Consider the following 19,662-nt stretch of genomic DNA (forward strand, 5'->3'; position numbering starts at 1 on the left):
AGAATCTGTTCCCTTCCTCTGCCCTAGCTTCTGGTGGTTTCCTGGCAATCCCGGCATTCTCTGGTTTGTAGAGGTGTCACCTGATCTCTGCCTTCAGCTTCACGGGGCGTTCTCCCCCATGCGCGTCTGTAGGCAAACCTCCCCTTTTTATAGCACACCTGTCATTTTGGATCAAGGGCCACCCCACTCCCGTGTGATCTCATCTTAAATAATCACAGCTGCCATGACCCAATACCCAGATCAGGTCACATTCTGAGAGGTCCCGGGCCTCCGGGGTCAATATATTCTTGGAGAGAGTAGGGGAGACATGATGTAACCCATAATGCACACAGAGAGGGGGAAACCTCAGTCTTTTTTGCTTCTGCCTGGCATTTCATTGTCTGGATGAGCTGTGATTCCTTTCACCAGTCCAGGGGAGAAAGACCCTGGTTTCCAGGGCTGAGCGGGGCCAGGGCTGGGTCTCATTCTCCTCTGGGCTCCGGCGAGGCGGGAGGCCTGGGGAGCTATTGTTGGCTCCGGGGCCAATGGGGAGGGCTGGAGACCCAGCGCCAGCTTGGCTGTCCACCCAGGCAGCGAACGGGCCGGCCTCCTCAGGCGTATTGACACAGGGTCCCATTGGATTTCCCCACCACGGGTTGCGTAACTGCCCCGCCTGCGTGTGCACGCTCTCCTCCCTGGGCAGCTGACAAACAAATTCAGATGGGGGCCGCGGTGCGGGCTTCTGCCCGTCGTGTCCCGCCTGGCCTCCTGACACAGGTCGCCTCAAGTAACCCTCCTGCCACGTAGCGGGCACGGGCAGCAGCTCCGAGTTTCGCAGCCACGAAACAAAACTTTTGCAGCACCGTCTGCGTGTAGTGACAATCTGAATGTGATCAAAGGTCATCGTGTGAAAACCGAGTCACCCCCGGCCCCCCTGGGCCCTAGTTTTCCACTGTTAAGCTTCCTGCATCTCCTGCCAGAAATATCTTAGACACGGAAGAAAAGACACACATTATGCTCCAGTCCCAGGGCTGATGTTCAGCCGTACTGTTGCTCAAAGTGTTACCATATTTCTGGGACTTCCCTGGGCGGTCCAGTGGTTAAGACTCCATGCTTCCACTGCAGGAAGCACGGGTTTGATCCCTGGTCTGGGAACTAAGATCCTGCCGCCTCCCCGCCTGCCCCCTCCCCCCCCCAAAAAAGTTAGCGTATTTCTCTCCTGATTTAAAAGTTCCTGCTCCCAAGACAGGCCCAGATGCACCAAATAATGATGAAAACACCTGGCACTTCGGGCCCCACACCCTGGCCTGGGTCTTGAGCAGCACGGGGGTAAAATGCTCACCTCATCACTCCTGTGCTGGTGTGTGCTTTGTCCCCGACTCTTCCCACCAGACAGCATGTTTTGGCAATTATTCTGGTTTCGTATGTATAGGTGAATTTTGATTGCAGAAGGTTTCACTGTTTAGATGAACTGTGATTCTTGTAACCTGTCTGTCCTTTGCAGACACACCCTTAGGGTGACTGTGTCCCATTGCTGTCAGAATAACCCCCACCAAAAAAAAGGTGCAAAGAGTAGCATCTACCTTGTAAGCAGGTCTTTGGGCTCATGGGTGAACAGAACTGCAGGATCAGTCCTTAGCCACAAAATGCTGCGTCCAAGGAGAGGTGCAATTTTTGGTTTTATCCAGCTTTAACAGAAATTTAACAGCTTTATTGAGGTATCATTCACATACCAAAACGTTCATACCAACGTTTAAAGTATACGTCAGGGACTTCCTTGGCGGTCCAGTGGTTAGGACTCCACCCTTTCACTGCCAAGGGCCCAGGCTTGATCTCTGGTCTGGAAACTAAGATCCCACAAGCTGCGCGGTGTGGCCAAAAATTAAAATAAAGTATAAAAGCCAGTGGTCTTTAGTACCTTCAGAACTGTGCAGCCATCCCCACAATCAATTTTAGAACATTTTCAGTGACCCAAGAAAACTCGCGCCCCTTTGCAGTCACCTGCCAGTTTCCACCACCAGGTCCCGGCAACCACACATCTGCTTCCTGTGTCTGTGGATTTGCTTATCTGGGACCTTTGGTATAAATGGAATCATACAACAGGTCATCCTTTGTGGCTGGCTTCCTTTCCTTGGCAGGATGGTTTGAAGGTTCATCCATGTGGTCGCATGTATCTGCTTCCTTCCTTTTTACTGCTGAATAATTTTGCTTCTTACGGAACATTTCAAACAAACACGTATGCAAGTAGGCAGTGGGTGGTGAACCCCCCCTCCCCCTCAGGAATCCGGCACCAGATCCAACCATTGCTCCAACAATTATCAGCTCATGAATTTAAAAAAAATTTTTATTTATTTATTTATTTATTGGCTGCGTCGAGCCTTGGTTGCTACTGTTCCTCGCGGTGTGCGGGCTTCTCATTGCAGCGGCTTCTCTTGTTGGGGAGCATGGGCTGTAGGCGCACAGGCTTCCGTAGTTGTGGCACGCGGGCTCGCAGGCTCAATAGTTGTGGCTCTCAGGCTCTAGAGCACAGGCTCAGTAGTTGTGGCGCCCGGGCTTAGCGACTCCTCCGCATGTGGAAATCTTCCCAGACCAGGGATGGAACCTGTGTCCCCTGAATTGGCAGGCAGATTCTTAACCACTGTGCTACCATGGAAGTCCCTACCGCCCCATGACTTTTTGGCTTTCAGCTCTAACCCCCCACCCCTTTTCCCTCCCTCCACCCCAGCCCCCCACCCCCCACCCCCATTCCCACTGTTTTTGGTTTTTTTAAAAAACTGTACGGAATCGACTTCACCGCCGTCCAGAAGGTGGCGCTAGTTTCCAGTTTCTCCAACGCTGTGTCTGGAGCACCTGTTCCCCGAGATGGTTGCCAGCAACCCCTGTTGTCAGCTTTTTTGCTTTTTGCTAGTGTGGCTGGTGGATGGAGTCTCATAACAGTGTGATTTTGTGTCTCACTTACAAGGAGTGGAGCCAGCCGGTCACCTTTTCCTAGGTGCTTCTTTGGACAAAAGAGGAGACAGAGATAGGGAGTTCCCTGGCGGTCCAGTGGTTAGGACTCGCACGTTAGGGGTGGCCCTGGGTTTGATTCCTGGTTGGAAAACTAGATCCCACCAGCCTCATGCCCGCCCCCCCCCCCCCCATAAAAAAGAGACAGGTCCAGGGAGGTGGGGCGTCTGCCCTGGGATTCACTGCAGCTGATGAGGTAGTGGAACCTGGTCTGACTCCAAAGACAGCCGGTGATCCGTGCTCAGGGAGGCAGGTGGGGGCCTCTGGGTCGCCCACAGGAAGCCAAGGGCAGAGAGCATCGGGGGCCAGTGGAGGTAGGAGCTCCACCCGCCTCCCCACTTCCCATCCACGTTGGCGCCGTAAATGCCACCAGGGAGGTGGAACAGGCAGCCGGGCCCGCAGGGAGGCGGGCGCCGGCTCACGTGAGTCCATCCCAGCACCGCCGGCCCCACGCCTCCGCCCGCGCAGGCCGGGGCTTGCTCGCCGCCGCAGGCTGGGCTGACATCACCAGCGAGAGCTGACTGCCAACCCCCCAGGCGTCAGGTTCACCCCGGTGCTTACCACCCACGCAGGTTCCGAACGAAGCCAACCGTGAAAGGCCATTTGAAAGGCCACTGGGGGAGCTGGAGTCTGGGTCGGGTCTGAGCTGATGTTAAGGAAGAATGATCGAGGATCGTTTATTAGGGGAGCTGATGCTCTCGTGGGTCTATCAGGAGATGTGCTCATGTATTTATCTTTTGGGAGGTGCCTCGCTGCTGCCAACAAAACCTCCCAGCGTTTCCGGGACTCGGCTGTCCCTGACGTCCCAGCCCCTCCCACTGCCCAGCAGGGGAAACTGAGGCCCAAGAGGCCACCCGGCTTGCCCAAGGTCACCCAGCAATGATGCACCGGCACAAGTTAACTCTTGGCCATTTATTCATTCGTATATTGATTCATTCAATGCATGAGGTGGTCGGCGGGCCAGACCCCCGCAGGCACTGGGGGAAAGGAACCATGACCAAGACAGAACAAGCCCCTGCTTCCTGGAGCGCTGACACCCAGATGGCTGGAAGGTGCGTGGAGCAGTGACTGTGTGTCACAGGGTCTCGGAAGGGGCTGAGCCCTGATTGCCCAGCAGGAATTAAGTAGGTGTAGGTGGTACTGGACAGCCTCTAGGGGGAGGGAACGCTCAAGGCAAAAGCCTGGGGGCAAGAGAGGGTGTTGCCTGTTGGCAGAGATGAAAGAGGTTGGTGTGGCTGGTTGGACTAAGCGAGGGGACCCCGGGCTGGCATGGATGGGAGGATTGGGGACAGGGTGCCAAGGACGCTGACAAGGGATTAGATTGAATCCCAGGAGTGGGGACTGTGGAAGGAATTCCTCCCCCCAGAGTGGCGAGCTGAAGTTCATTCATGAATACGTTTATGGATTGCTTACTGTATGCAGAGGATGCAGTTGGAAGATGAATAAGGGACAGATACTTTCCACAAGGAGTTATGATCTTGGTGGAGAGGGAGAGGAAAAATTCACATTTGTTGCACACCCTGGCGTGCCCTGCAAACTAAACCAAAACCTGTTTTCTTTGGGGGCTAGAGTTCACGTACCGTAAAGTTCGCCATTGTCAAGTATACAGTTCACTATTTGTAGTATATTCACAAGATTGTGTGAGTCATCACTGCAATCTCACTAATTCTGGAAACTGAGTCTTTTCTCAGCAGTGATTTTTTTTTTCTTACTACATTTCAAATGGTATTAAATTCAAAAAGAATTAAAAGCCTGTGCATTCCAGTGTCCTGGGCTCCCAGGAGGCCACCTCTGTTAGCAGTTTCTTGTGTGTCCTTCAGAGCAAGGCTTCTTGAAGCTGTCAGCCCAGTGACCAACCCACCCCCCACCTTCTGTTTTCAGGGATTTTTTTTAACCTCTTTTTTTGGAAAAATATTTATTTGTTTATTTGGCTGCGTCAGGTCTTAGTTGGGGCATGTGGGCTCTTATTTGCAGCATGCCGGATCTAGTTCCCTGACCAAAGATCGAACCCAGGCCCCCTGCATTGGGAGCGCGGAGTTTCAACCACTGGACCACCACGGAAGTCCCTAATCTCTTTATTTTGAATAGTTTCACATTTACAGAAAAGTTGTAGAGTACACAAAATCGCTGCATACCTTCTCCCGGATTCCTCAAGTGTTACCATCATTGCCACATCTGCTTTATCCTCGTCTGTCTTTCTAATTACTTGCTCTGAGCTGTTGGAGACTAGTGGTGTAGCCCAGGGACCCCTTCACGCTTCGTATTAGTTTCCGATGACCTCTGTTACAAATGACCACAAACGTAGTGGCTTATGACAGCACACATTTACTCCCTCCAGTTCTGGAGGTCAGAAGTCAAAAGTCAGTCTCACTGGTTAAAATCAAGGTGTCAGCAGCGCTGGTCCCTTCTGGAGGCTCTGGGGAGAATTTGCTTTCTTGCCTTTTTCAGCTTCCAGAGGCTACCCACATGCCTTAGCTCGTGACCCCTTCCTCCATCTTCAAAATGCAGCACCCTAGGGAATTCCCTGGCAGTCCAGTGGTTAGGACTTGGTGCTTTCACTGCCGAGGGCCCAGGTTCAGTCCCTGGAGGGGGAACTAAGATCTCTCAAACAGCATGGTGCAGCCAAAAAAAAAAGAAAACAAAAACAAAATGCATCACTCTAACCTTGCTCACATGGCCTTCCCCCTCTGCCTCCCTTTTGTAAGAACCCTTACGATTACATTTCAGACCCCACCTGGATAATGCAAGATTAACCTCTTGTCTTAAGATCCTTGATTTAATCACATTGGTAAAGTCTGTTTTTCCCTATGAGGTACATTCACAGGATTCAGGCCGTGGACATTTTGGGGAGGGCATGACTCATCTTACCACCCCCCCCCCCAATCCGTCTGCACATATTTCCTAAGAACATTCTCTGAAACAAACACAGTACAGTACCATCATCATTAGGAAAGTAACATTGGCACTAATCGTATTATTATCTAATCCACAGACCTTTTGCCAACTGTCCCAATAATGTCCTCTATAGCAAAAACAAATTTTTTTCACAGACCTTATGCCAATTTTCCCAATCATGTCCTCTATAGCAAAAAAAAAAAAAAAAAAAAAAGGTTTTTAAGTTAAACACACACACACACACACTTACCCAGTCCAGGATCACACACCTTGCATCTAGTCATCACACTTTGCATCTGTCTGGAACTGGTCCTGAGTCTTTGTCTGTTGTTCATGACCTTGACACTTTGGGAGATTACAGACCAGTTGTTTTGTCCACATGGGTGCGTTTCCTTGCTATTAGATTGGGGTTATGCATGTTTTGGGCATGGGTCTCCCAGAAGGGTTCTCCCCTCTCCCTGCCCCCACCTTCCACCACTCCCTTTTCCTATGTAAACTTTGTGCAGAAGCTTATGTAGCATAGACACCAAAAAGTGAGTGCAGTGCCAAAGCACCCAGTTCAGGGGAATTTCTGCAAGGGCCACCCCGTATGACCAGCACCGTGAAGGCCCCTCAAGCCCCTTCCCGTCATCAGAAACCCCCGTCACCACTATTCTGGCATCTAATCGCGTGCAGTTCTTTCGCCTGCTCTTGATTTTAGAACAAACAGACCCGTGCACTTTCGAACCTGGCCTCTTCCTTGCAAGCCTGTAGGCATGAAATCTATCCGAGTTCAGTGAGTGGCCAGAAGGGGACTTCTGAGTGGCTGGCTCCACTGATGTGCTCGCTTTGTAAAACCTCATTGAGCTGGATGGAGAGGACATGTGTGCTTTTCTGTGTGTGTGCCCTACGTACATCCGTACATCCGAATTTTATGCTAAAAGAGGGAGGAAAAGGGGAGTGTGGCTGTTGGGAATACAGACGCCAGGGTCGGACTGCCTGGGTGTGTCTCAGTCATGCTGCTTATGAGCTGGGTGACCTTGGGCAAGGTGATTACCTGAATGTACCTCGGTTTCCCTGTCTGTCAAATGAGGGGTTTACTGTTTCCCGCCGCAAAATGTTATCCCAGGATTTGGTTCGGTGAGTTGTTCCGAAGGCGACATGAGGTCATTTGTGAGTGTTTGGAACAGGACCTGGCACGGAGTAAGAGAAAATGGATCACTTCCTCTATTAGATAGTGTCCATTTCAAGCCATAAATCGTGACGACTGTTCTAGGAGGAACGTGAATGAGTGTTGGGTGTTGGCGCTGGTCTGCAGCAGCAGTACGAAAGCAGCAGACGTGAACCCGGCCTGATGTAGGTGTGTTACACAGTCCGCTCAAAGCCAAGCGCAGCTTTGCTGGTGGAGGCAAGGAGGCTTTGACACGATGACCAAATATGTTTTTTAAATATTTATTTAGTTATTTATTTGGTTACACCAGGTCTTAGTTGTGGCAGGCAGCCTCCTTAGTTGTGGCATGTGGCATGTGAACTGTTAGTTGCGGCATGCGTGTGGGATCTAGTTCCCTGGCCAGGGACTGAACCCGGGCCCCCTGCCTTGGGAGCTCAGGGTCTTTACCACTAGACTACCAGGGAAGTCCCAGTGACCAAATCCAGATAAAGTTCTTAACAAAACCAAGCCTTCCCTTGGATTCCACAATGACTAGCCTCCTGGAAAATGCACTGTGTATTAAAACCAAACACAAAACACTTATGTGTGTACATGTAAAACAGCTGGGATTAGTCTCAGAGCATTCCAGACCATGATGTCACAGACGTGAATGTCCACTGGGACATTTCAAAATCACATGGAATGTGGGCACCTCTCTCCCCACCTGCCCAGTCTCTGTGACATCCAGAAACACCCCAATAGGTGTGCAGGGTGTCCCCACCCCATGCCAACAACCTCTGCACATTCCCGAGGCATCCTCTAGGGGGCAGCATGGCCCACTTACATAGAGATTAATAGACGCTTTGCACAGACGTGCAGATATTAATACAATCCATCTGCTTTTATGGTGTCCGTGTTGGAGAATTCACATACACACGACATTTATTCGTAACCACCAAGCCATCAATCCTGGTGCTTTTGTGGTCACTGCGGTCATTCTTAGAGGAGTGAAAGTTTTGAGTTGCCCAGCGTGCACCCAACTGAGGTCCCACAGGGTAACATTCTGCCTTCATGTTCCAGCCCATGCTGTAAACCACTGTCCTCTCCGCAGTCTGTTGAGTGCCTCGCTTTTGACTTTTGGGGTGCTATTTGATTGGTGGCTTCACTGTCTGAAATATCCCCCTAAATGTAGTGTTTAATGCTGTCTGGTGTCCCCGAGAGCAAGAAGGCGGTGATGTGCTTTACAGAGAAAATACGTGTGTGAGAAGAGCTTCCTTCAGCCTCCAGTTATAGTGAATGTTGGTTGTGAGTTCATTGTGAATCAATGCTATATATCAGATGAGGTCTCTTTTTAAAAAAAACTTATTGAAGTATAGTTGATTTACAATGTTGTGTTTGTTTCTGCCGTACAGCAAAGCGACTCAGTTATACATATATATACTTTTTCATATTCTTTTCCATTACGGTTTATCACAGGATATTGAATAGAGTTCCCTGTGCTATACAGTGGGACCTTGTTGTTTATCCATCCTATGTGTGATAGTTTGCATCTGCTAATCCCAAACTCCCAATCCATCCCTCCCCCAATATCCCCACCCCTTGGCAAGGTGATACATTGATCAGTTGATGAAAATGTGACCAGAGGCTCCCAGAAACCAAACTTATATTCCCCCTTAGGAGCATTCATTCACATCCCATAACTCAGCATTTCATGACCCTATAGAACATAACTACTGAGAATAACGAAAATCAACTGAACTTGACATTTTCTGCCTTTTTTTTTTTTTACATATAGTGGTTGCCCTATACACCATTCTGCACCTCGCATTTTTAAAATAAATTTATTTATTTGTTTATTTTGTTGGCTGTGTTGGGTCTTTGTTGCTGCACACGGGCTTTCTCTAGTCGCAGAGAGTGGTGGCTACTCTTCATTGTGGTGCATGGGCTTCTCATTGCAGTGGCCTCTCTTGTTGCAGAGCACGGGCTCTAGGCGCGTGGGCTTCAGCAGTTGCAGCACATGGGCTCAGTAGTTGTGGCTCACGGGCTCTAGAGTGCAGGCTCAATAGTTGTGGCACACGGGCTTAGTTGCTCCGCGGCATGTGGTATCTTCCTGGGGCAGGGATTGAACCCATGTCCCCTGCATTGGCAGGCGGATTATTACCCACTGTGCCACCTAGGAAGTCCCTGCACCTCACATTTTTTACTTGATAGTTTAGAAGGTTTTCCATACTGATAAAGACCTTCCTCATTCATTTCCCTAAGTCCTTTTAAATTTTGTATGCATCGCTCTATAAAACGGGCATGGGGGGAATTCCCTGCGGTCCAGTGGTTGGGACTCTGCTTTCACTGCAGAGTTCGATCCCTGGTTGGGGAACTAAGATCCCACAAGCAGCCCAGCGTGGCAAAAACAAACAAAAGAACAGCAACAACAACAACAAAAACCGGACAGGAGCAAACACCAAATGGCAATAAAGCAAACCTTGAATATAAAATACAGAATTCATTTATCCATTCATGTATTTTAAGACCTGCCTGGTGACAGGTGGTGGTATAATTTGACACAGGGTTTTTAAGCTAGATTTCTATTTTTTAAATTTAATTTCTTTTAAATTAATTTATTTATTGGCTGCATTGGGTCTTTGTTGCTGTGCGCGGGCTTTCTCTAGTTGCTGCGAGCAGGGGATACTCTTCGTTGCAGTTCTCAGGCTTCTCATTACCGTGGCTTCTCCTGTTGCAGAGCACAGGCTCTAGGTGTGCAGGCTTCAGTAGTTGTGGCACGTGGGCTCAATAGTTGTGTCGCACGGGCTTAGTTGCTCTGCGGCATGTGGGATCTTCCTGGACCAGGGATCAAATCCATGTCCCCTGCATTGGCAGGCAGATTCTTAACCACTGAACCACCAGGGAAGTCCCAGATTTTATTTTTTTTTAAGTGAAGTATAGTTGATGTACAATGTTGTGTTAGTTTCAGGTATACAGCAAAGTGATTCAGTCATTTATATATATAATTTATATATATGTATATAATTCAGTTATTTATATTCTTTTTCAGATTCTTTATTCTTTTCCGTTATAGGGTATTACAAGATTTTGAGTATAGTTCCCTATGCTATACAGTAGGTCCTTGGTGTTTGAGCTAGATTTGTAAGGGGCTAGTTCAGACCATGTGTCGGCATCCCGGGCCCCCCTGTGATCTCTGTCTCTGCTGCCCCTTAGCCATGCTGCGGATGGTCTCGGCTGTTCTCCAGTTTGGCAACATCATCCTGAAGAGAGAACGGAACACTGATCAAGCCTCCATGCCTGACAACACAGGTACGGCCACCTGGCCTGCCACCCACCCACGTACAGAGCATCCTCCCTCCCCAGCCAGACCCACCTCCCACCCAGGACCACCCTGATTTCCTGCCCTTTGCTGAATCTTTGCCAAAATAACACCTTCCACTCTTTTCTTGATTATAAAAAGTGTGAGCTCTGTTGAAAATTTGAACAACACCAGTGTGCCAAAGGGTGGGGGCGGGACAGCAGGGTCACCTGTCATCCCAGTCCCTCCCAGAGAAACACCATTAGCACTGGGCATACCTCCTCCTGGCCTCTGTGCTCTGCATATATATACTTTTTTTTTTTTTTTGCCTTTCAGAAGCAGAAGTATAGTTGATATTCCTTTTTTTTATCAAAATGGAAATAGCTCTTCTTTATTATGATAAAAAAATACAATCTGAATGGAGAAGAAAATCTGGCAAGACAGGGAAGTATAAAGGCAGGGAAATTACCCATAATTACTGCTGACCTTTTGGGGCATTTCTCTCTGGGCTTTGTTCTATGCCTGTATCAATGTGGAAATAATTATCAGAGAAATGGAATCATGCTTCATACCCCCTTCCCCTCGAGGTGGGAAGAGCTTTCTGTCCTGATTATGAAACCCTATGGGCTCCTTTTCAAAAGCTGCTTGATGCAGAACATGTGAAGGAAGGGGCATCTCTCGCGATGTCATTGGTGTGAGCTATCCCTGTGACCTCAGGGTTCACACACCCAGCAGGTGTGCTGTACATACTCACTCATTTGTTTGGTTTACAAAATTGGGGTCAGACCTTATAAACTGTTTTGAAACCAGCTTTTTTTCCCCCTTAATGCAATGGGGGTAACTCTTCAAGGTTATTAACTAGAACTGCACTGGGGTTTCTTCACCCAGGGTCTGTGGGGAGAACTGCATGTCAGTATAATTAATCTTCTTTGAAATCCTGTGTATTTCATTTTCTGCATTTGCAAACATTAATCCAGAGAAGCAGCCTCCGGGCTCCACCAGCTGGCAAAGTACACACCAAGGGCTTAGAGCTCTGTTAAGCCAGCCTGTTGCTGGCAGTGTAGTACTCCGTGCTGTGTTTTCAGTTCTTAAATATTCCCATGTAATGCAAAATCACTCTAGAAGAATTAGAAATTGCTGTTGCATCAGAGAGAGAGAGAGAGAGAGATTGACTTAAATCCTCAGCACCTGTCAGAAATAACCACTGTTGACATTTTACTGTGTCTCCTCCTTGGTGTTTTTCTTTTTTGCTGGAACTGAGTATTTGTAGGTAACTATCTTCCCATAATGCAAGTGATAACACTTCTTGATGTTGCAGGTTGAAAACGCTTCTTAACAATCATTTTAATTCAGAGGAGAAAGAAGAAACACACCTGCCCGCACAGCCCTGCCTCTGTCTTCTGCCAAAACAACTATTAACACTTTGGCAACTTTTTCTCCTACAAAAATAGGGCAGAGCAATGAATTTGTAAACATTTCTTTTGGGTTTGGCCACCTCAGTGAACTCTTATGCCAAGAGCTGTCCCTCCCAACATTTTACTGAGACGTTTTCCAAGATACAGAAAAGTGCAAAGAATTTTATACTGAACACCCAGATGCACCACTGAGATTCAACCGTTGACATCTTACGACACTTGCTTTATCGAATATCTTTCCATTCTCTGTTCATCCGTCTTCTTTTCTGTCATGTTTCAAAGTCACAGATATTGGTTATAGACTCTTCAGCCTGCGTATCTTTTCTGGCGTCCAATATCTGTTTGTAATTCTTTCTTGGATTTGAGGTGAAACATACAAGTCATGAAATGTACACATCAGAAGTGTACCATGTAATTATTTATTTATTAAATAATTATTATTTACAATAATATTTAATGACTACAGAACATTTATTCAAATGGATGGACCCTGACTCTCTAACCAACCCCAGCTGTTGGGCATTCAGGTTGCTTCCTGGTTTTCTCCATTGTAAACAATGCTGTGATGAACATCCTCCTAGTCCAGAATTATTTTTGCCAACTCAGGGTCCTGGGAGGACAATTATTGGGCCAGAGAATGCACACACTTTTAGGACCCGTACTGCCTCTAGTGGGAAAGGCTAGGGTTCCTCCAACAGTGAGGGGTAGCGCTCTCTCGCCCACTCTGCGCTGTCCCCACCTCCCAGTGCTGATCAGATCTTGGTGCCTCTTGCCCTCAGCTGCGCAGAAACTCTGCCGCCTGCTGGGCCTGGGGGTGACGGATTTCTCTCGCGCCCTGCTCACCCCCCGCATCAAAGTCGGCCGGGACTACGTGCAGAAAGCACAGACCAAGGAACAGGTGGGTGAGGCTGGGGGGAAGTGGGGGCAGAGAGGGCCCTGGGTTTTTAAGCAGCTTATGCCATTTTTTCCCCTCACTCTCTCAACAAACTTTTGCGAGCATCTGTTCAGTTACTGACTCTAGTCTAGGTGCTAGAATAAAGGCAGTCATGGAAACAAAGACCAGCCTTCAGGGAGCTCAGGCTGTAATAGGGAATCAGAGAACAAAAGAAGAAACAGGGATGCTTCCTACGAAGGAGGGGATTGGGGTGATCAGGAAAGTCTTCTCAGATGAGGTGACATTTGAGTTGAGACTTGGATGGTTCAAGACAAAGGGATTAGCATGTGTAAAGACCCTGGAGCTGGAACAGGCTTGGTGAGTTGGAAACATTAAGGTCAGTGAGGCTAGAGAATTGGGGAGAGGGTGGTAGAAGCTGCAGTCAGAGAGGTTGGAAGGGGACAGATCACACAAGGTCTTAAGGGCTACAGTGAGGAGGTGAGTTTTATTCAGCGTGCAGCAGGAGGCCAGTGAGGATTTAAGCCAGGGAACGACTTGATTTGGTTTGTCTTTTATAAAGATTGCCATGTCTACTATGTGGAGAATTGGGTCCAGGGGTACCAGTGGAAGCAGGGAGACACCAGGAGGCCACTGTCATAGTCCAGGCAAGCAATGATAGCAGTACAGACAAGAGTGGTGGCAGTGGGGGTGGGAGAAGTGAACATGGACTAGGTATTTTCAGAATCCAATTTGGGGCAGAGGCCTCTGCCTGAATGCCGCCCCGCCCCCCCAGCCAGCTGGGCACTCGAGGTGCTAGGACAGAGAAGGCACAGTGGGGGATAGCAGGCTGGGGGTCACACTGACCCGGGTTCCACTTTCAGTCTAGGTACTATTGTTAGGATCCATTTTACAGATGAAGACACTGAGGCACAGAGAGGTTTATTCACATGCCTGAGGTCACACAGCCTCTAAGTAGTAGAGCTAGGATTCCAACCTAGGTGTTGGGCTCCAGATTCCATCCTCTTACCTGTTCTGCCATGGAAATTGCTTCAAGGATTGGGCAGAAGATTCACGAACTAATGTGGCCCCAGGCACGTCACACAGTGCCGGGAGCACAGTAGGGCTTCAGTAATGGTCTGCTGTTGTTAATGTCACTGCTCTTGATGAACCCTGATGGGTCTCTATCCACACCCAGTGTCTCCTCACCGGCCCTGGGGGAGGGACTGGGGCCACTGATGTGCAGGCTGGGCCCTCACTGTGTGCCCTGCCCCGCAGGCTGACTTTGCACTGGAGGCCCTGGCCAAGGCCACCTACGAGCGCCTCTTCCGCTGGCTGGTCCTGCGCCTCAACCGAGCCCTGGACCGCAGCCCCCGCCAAGGCGCCTCTTTCCTGGGCATCCTGGACATTGCTGGCTTTGAGATCTTCCAGGTCTGTGCTTTGTGTTGCCAGGCTGGGGGCTGGGAGAGCTCCATCACGCTGGCCCTGTCCCTCTCTCTCTCTGGTCCCTGTCCCCTTCTCTTACGCGTCCCTCCTCCCCGCAGCTGAACTCTTTCGAGCAGCTCTGCATCAACTACACCAACGAGAAGCTGCAGCAGCTTTTCAACCACACCATGTTCGTCCTGGAGCAGGAGGAGTACCAGCGCGAGGGCATCCCCTGGACCTTCCTCGACTTTGGCCTTGACCTGCAGCCCTGCATCGACCTCATCGAGCGGCCGGTGAGCCCATGGCTCCTCGACCCTCCGCGTGACCCTGGTCCAGTTCCTCATCCTGCCCGGCCTCAGGCATCTCCATCAGTTAAATGGGGGACACGGCATAGATCTGTGTGGCTGCTGGATGAGTAGAGCCCAGGACGTGCCTGCCACAGGGCGTGGCTTGAATCAGAGGGCTAATCGACGGCTATAATGGCTGTTCTCACGTTTGCTTGTAGGTCCCAAGTGGCACAAGAACTAAAAATTAGCAGCAACCCAAATGTCCAATATTTGGGGCGCTGACTTAACCCTTCTCCCCTCCTCTGTCAATGGTCAGGCCAACCCGCCTGGGCTCCTAGCTCTGCTGGATGAGGAGTGCTGGTTCCCAAAAGCCACGGACAAGTCCTTTGTGGAGAAGGTGGCCCAAGAGCAGGGTGGTCACCCCAAATTCCAGCGGCCAAGGAACCTGCGGGATCAGGCCGACTTCAGCATCCTGCATTATGCTGGCAAGGTAGGGGGCAGGGGCCAGCCTTGGGGCATGTGGGTAGGAGTGAGGATGAAGGGAGGATGCAGAGGGAAAGCAGCGGCCACCTGGTGTTGACTGGGACAAGTCACAGCCAGGCCAGAGCTAGGAAAGCCCATGGAGAAGTGAGGACTCTGTCTGATGAAGTCATCAAAGGCTTCCTCGAGGAGGGGATATTTGCAATAGGTTTTGAGGGATAGATAGGAGTTCACCAGGCAGAGAATTAGTTGCATGTTATTCATTCATTTGGCCAACATATGCCTTTTGTGTTATCAGCCCTGTGCTGAGCAAAGCTGGGGACCCATGGCAGACATGATTCTGTCCTCACGAAGTTCGTTATCTGGGAGGGAGACGAAAACAGACCATTGGGATATAAGGCTGATAAGTGCTTTCATGCGGACAGCTACGGATAGTGTCAAAGTCCAGTGGAGGAATCCCAGGGAAGGTCTCACAGAGGAGATTGATGCTTGATCTGAACTGTAAATCAAGAGTCAGCAAACATTTTCTATCAGTTTCAGTTCTGAGGGCCAGTCTCTGGCACAACTACTCAATTCTGCCATGGTAGCACAAAAGAAGCCACAGGTCACACATAAATGAAGGCCGTATTCCCATGAAAATTTATTTATTTTATTTTATTTTTAATATTTATTTACTTTTGGTTGGGTCTCAGTTGCGGCACGCTACACCACACGGGCCCGTGTCCCTTGCACTGGTGGGTGGATTCTTAACCACTGGGCCACCAGGGAAGTCCCTAAAACTTAACTTATAAAAGGAAGTGGCAGGTTGGATTTGGCCTGTGGGCCATTGTTTGCCAACCCCTGGTCGAAATGATGAGTACGGACTTCCCTGCTGGTCCAGCGGCTAAGACTCCACACTCCTAATGCAGGTGGCCCAGGTTCAATCTCTGGTCAGGGAACTAGATCCCGCATGCTGCAACTAAGACCCAGCGCAGCCAAACAAATAAATATTTAAAAAAAATAATAAAATGAATGATGAGTAACGCATAGCCAGAAAAGAACGGGTAGGGGGTGGGAAGGGCTCGTCAAGCAGAGGAAACAGCATACACAAGGGCTGGCGAGCGGGAGACCTACGTGTTCTGTTCTAGAACTCGGTTGTTTCCCAGATATTTTCTAAGACTTCCCGTGTGCCCAGTCCTCTGCTGGGCTATAAATCAGACCCAAGCCCCTTCCTCTGGGAGCCACCCTCTGATGGGGGGAATGCACGCAGGGAATCGTGGTGGTTGAGGTTGTGACTCCGTGGAAGGGAGCTGGCTGTGTGAAAATCCACGGAGAGGGAATCACGGGCGACGGGAACGGCAGGGGTCAAAGTCACGTGGTGGACATGAGCTTGCACTTTGAGGAAGAGCGTGTCTGAATGAATAAGGAAAGAGGTGACGGTGGATGAGGTCATAGAGGCGGGCAGAGTCGCCTTAAGGGAATTACAGAAAGGGAGAGGGACCATGCTGGGGGTGGGTGCAGTTCAGGATGTGGACAAAAAGTGACACCAGCACTCTCTCGTGAGCGGGGAGCGCCAGAGCTGGGCATCGCAGAGCTTCTGGGAGGCTCCTTGGGAAATCAGAGAGAGCTGTGGACCCGCCCCCCCACCCCCCTCCTCTGCCTAATTTCACTCAGGTCGACTACAAGGCCAATGAGTGGCTGATGAAAAACATGGACCCTCTAAATGACAATGTTGCCACCCTGCTTCACCAGAGCACAGACCGGCTGACGGCAGAGATCTGGAAAGATGGTGAGGACCAGCTTCCCTGGGCCCTGTCCCTAGAGCCCTGTGCACCCCTTTGTTTTTGTTTCAGAGGCTGAGTTCTGAACCTGAGTTGTCTGCTCAGAGGCAGAACTGGTGGCAGGACAGACAGCCTCACAGTAGTGTTTCCAGTGAGTGATTAATTGATTGATATCTCAAGCCAGCATCACACTCAATGATAAAACACTCCTTCTTAATCAGAAACAAGACAAGGATGCCCACTGTCAAGAGTGCTGTGAAACACTGTTTTGGTGCTAGTAGTTTATGCAATCAGACCGGAAAAAGGAATAAGTATGTGAGTATTCAAAAGGAAGTGATGAAGTTATTAATTGTAGATAGCATACGATCCCTTAAAAAAATAAAATCAAGAATTTTGACTGAAAAAGAACTAATAATAACAGGAGAACTAAGAAAGGTGGTGTTTTACGGGTTAGTCAACTTTTAGGCTTTGCTTTCTTTGATCTCTCCCTAAGTTCCCTTCTGGGATTCAGGGAAGAAAAAAGCAGCAAAATCCAAGGTATAGTTTTGGAGTTTTCCTGCTCCAGCAAGGCCCATGTGAGTTTAGCCATCAGTCTTTTCAGACTAACACTCCTAGGAGGTGGACAGAAAAGCCCTGTCCATCCTTGCCCTCCATTCTTAGAGGAGGTTTGAGAGATGATTTTGTAAAACTGTCAGTACCAGCATCTTGGTTTTCCTGATTCCAGGTCTCCCGAATCTGTCAGTTTGCCTTAATCTTTTACTGAAGTGAAAAGCATAGTAGTAGAAGTGCCAGCCCGTGCAATTAGACAAGAGGACAAAATAAGCAAGATGAGTTCTTCCCAAAATGGACTCACAGAGCAAAAGGGCATAAGGCACCTTGATATGGTGAGATGATTTTAGACAGAGAGATCTGATGTTAGTATCTCATATAGTTTACACAGGAGGGATTGAAAAGCAGTGTTTGGTGTTCAGTAACAGAACCAGATGCTGCCAAGAATCATCTCCTTTAGACTGAAAATCTTCCCCCTCAACTTCTTTAAAATTTGTGCCACATTCATGGACACGTGATGTTCCCCTAATCCATCACATGCTCCACCCCGTATATGCTTGGCTCTTAAATGGTTCCAAGAGAGTCCTTGACTGGAACCCAGCATGGTATTATTTCCTCCATAATTCTCCTGGACAAAGCAAGTCACAAGGCCAGCCCAGGTTTGAGGAGCTGGAATCACAGAGAGGGGTAGGAAATTGGGGCCATTTCTGCATCAGTCTCTACTACACCTGCCCTGAGCCCAGAGTTGGCTTTGCTTTCTGGCATCCTGGCAGCCCAGAGTTGGGTACCCAGCATCCTGGCAGCTCAGGGGAAAAGGCAAATGAGACAAGCTCTCTTCAGAGAGGCAAACACAACAAGCTGAATGGGAGCCTTGGGTAGCCCTTGAGCTTCCTGGCAGCCAGGGCAAAAAGGAGGTACCTAATAAAACAGATACAGACTCAACCTCTAGGGTTCAGAGGTTTCCCCCTGGGCATTAAATTCTCAGAGGACATTCGTCCTTTCAACCAACATTGATGCCCTCACTAGTTGACATAAAGGTGAACAGAAGAGTCTCCCTGGCTTTAAAAGTTCATGGCCAAGATCAGGTTTCTCCTCCTGCTTTGCTCTGTGCTGTTGACGAATAACCCTCTCTTCTTTTTTCTTCCTGCCACCTTCTCTCTCATCTCTTCTCATGCTGCTCCCTTTGCATCTCCTGCCCCATCTCCCTGCCTCTCCCCCCATCTGTCTTCATCCCTCCCCCCCAGAACACGGGGGCTTGCAGCAGTTCTCTTTCCTTGGCTCCTTCCCACCATCGCCCCCAGGATCTTCAGGGAGGCACGGCTCTGCCATTTCTCCGCCAGGGGGTGGGTGTTGCTGTGCATCAACGGGTGAGATTTGCCGGACGAGGAGGGTGGGCCCTTTGGACCGGGAACCTGGTTTTGAACATCTGTCCCCTTTCCTCGCCATACAGACATCTTTCCCTCTTCTTTTTCCACCCCCTTGTCAGCTCCCTTACTAGTTCCCAGACTGTTTGTAGCAGCACAAGGCCTTCTAACTAAACCGCATGTAAAAGTACAAACAACTGTGATAGTATCAGCTGGCTTTAATTGAACACATACTATGTGCTGTGCGCTGTGCAAAGCCCTTTTATCATCATTAACACACGGAATCCTCCAAACAACCCAATCAGACAGGTGTTAGTACTCTTACCCCTGTTACAAAGGTGAAGATGTGGGAGCACAGAGAGGTTAAGTCACCTGCCTGAGGTCACACAGCCAGTAAGGGACAGAGCTGGGATTTGAACCCAGAGCCTCCACTCTTGCCTGTGCTATAAGAACTTAATAAATGATACTTACCCTTTTGACAGTAACCAGGAGCATGGCAGTGGGAAGGAGACTTGAACCTGGGGAGGGAGACTTGAACCTGGGGAGGAAAAATGCCATTTCTGAGCTACCACTGTGCGCCAAGCTCTGCCCTCAGAGTGAGTTATCTAGTTGACCCCAATAACCCTCATCCTTGGGGACTGCAGGCCATCAGATTCTGCCCCAGCTGCAGGTTCTTGAGAAACTGGGCATGATTCAGTACACAGAATTTGAGACAAAGGAGTGGGTATTTCTCGCTAGTTGAAGTGACACCATCAGATGACAATAGAGAAAACCGAATTACCATGAAATCAGGCCTTTCTGGGAAAATGGTGACAATGGAGGCAGTTTGCCTTATTTCATGTTCTTTCCTTTTCTTTTTTATTTATTTTTTGTATTTTTTGCCTTATTTTAAATATTGCCTTATTTCAAATATCATAATAAAGACAGATTTCATTACATTTTTCATGTGACCCTGTTTTGAGTTCCTGGAATTGCACCTGTGGTTATCTCCCTTTTCCCTCTCTGTGCCTTGGTTTCCTCATCTATAAAATGGGAATGATTTTTATAGGCTTATCAATAAGCTGATCTATGTCAAGTGCTTTGAGCAGCGCCTGGCAGAGAATAAGTGATAAGGAAGCATTAGCTATCATCAATATCATGGTTTGCTGATAAGGAAAATGGAGAAGAGGGGTCAGAGACCAGGGTTCAAGGGATTCACACTGCC

At 49.0% G+C, this 19,662-nt stretch overlaps 1 protein-coding gene across 6 annotated transcripts in view; it reads left to right on the forward strand.

The window, feature by feature from the left end:
• Positions 1-19,662, forward strand: part of MYH14 (myosin heavy chain 14) — an 87,425-nt gene that overhangs the window by 21,359 nt on the left and 46,404 nt on the right. For all 6 annotated transcript variants that reach the window (XM_057711220.1, XM_057711218.1, XM_057711222.1 and 3 more), the window contains 6 exons: positions 10,223-10,318; positions 12,502-12,620; positions 13,872-14,024; positions 14,138-14,311; positions 14,622-14,795; positions 16,439-16,553. In XM_057711220.1, coding sequence (XP_057567203.1) covers positions 10,223-10,318; positions 12,502-12,620; positions 13,872-14,024; positions 14,138-14,311; positions 14,622-14,795; positions 16,439-16,553 — 831 coding nt within the window. The remainder of the gene's footprint in view (positions 1-10,222; positions 10,319-12,501; positions 12,621-13,871; positions 14,025-14,137; positions 14,312-14,621; positions 14,796-16,438; positions 16,554-19,662) is intronic.

This window comes from Hippopotamus amphibius, chromosome 16 (genome assembly GCF_030028045.1).
Source record: "Hippopotamus amphibius kiboko isolate mHipAmp2 chromosome 16, mHipAmp2.hap2, whole genome shotgun sequence".
NCBI lineage: Eukaryota > Metazoa > Chordata > Mammalia > Artiodactyla > Hippopotamidae > Hippopotamus > Hippopotamus amphibius.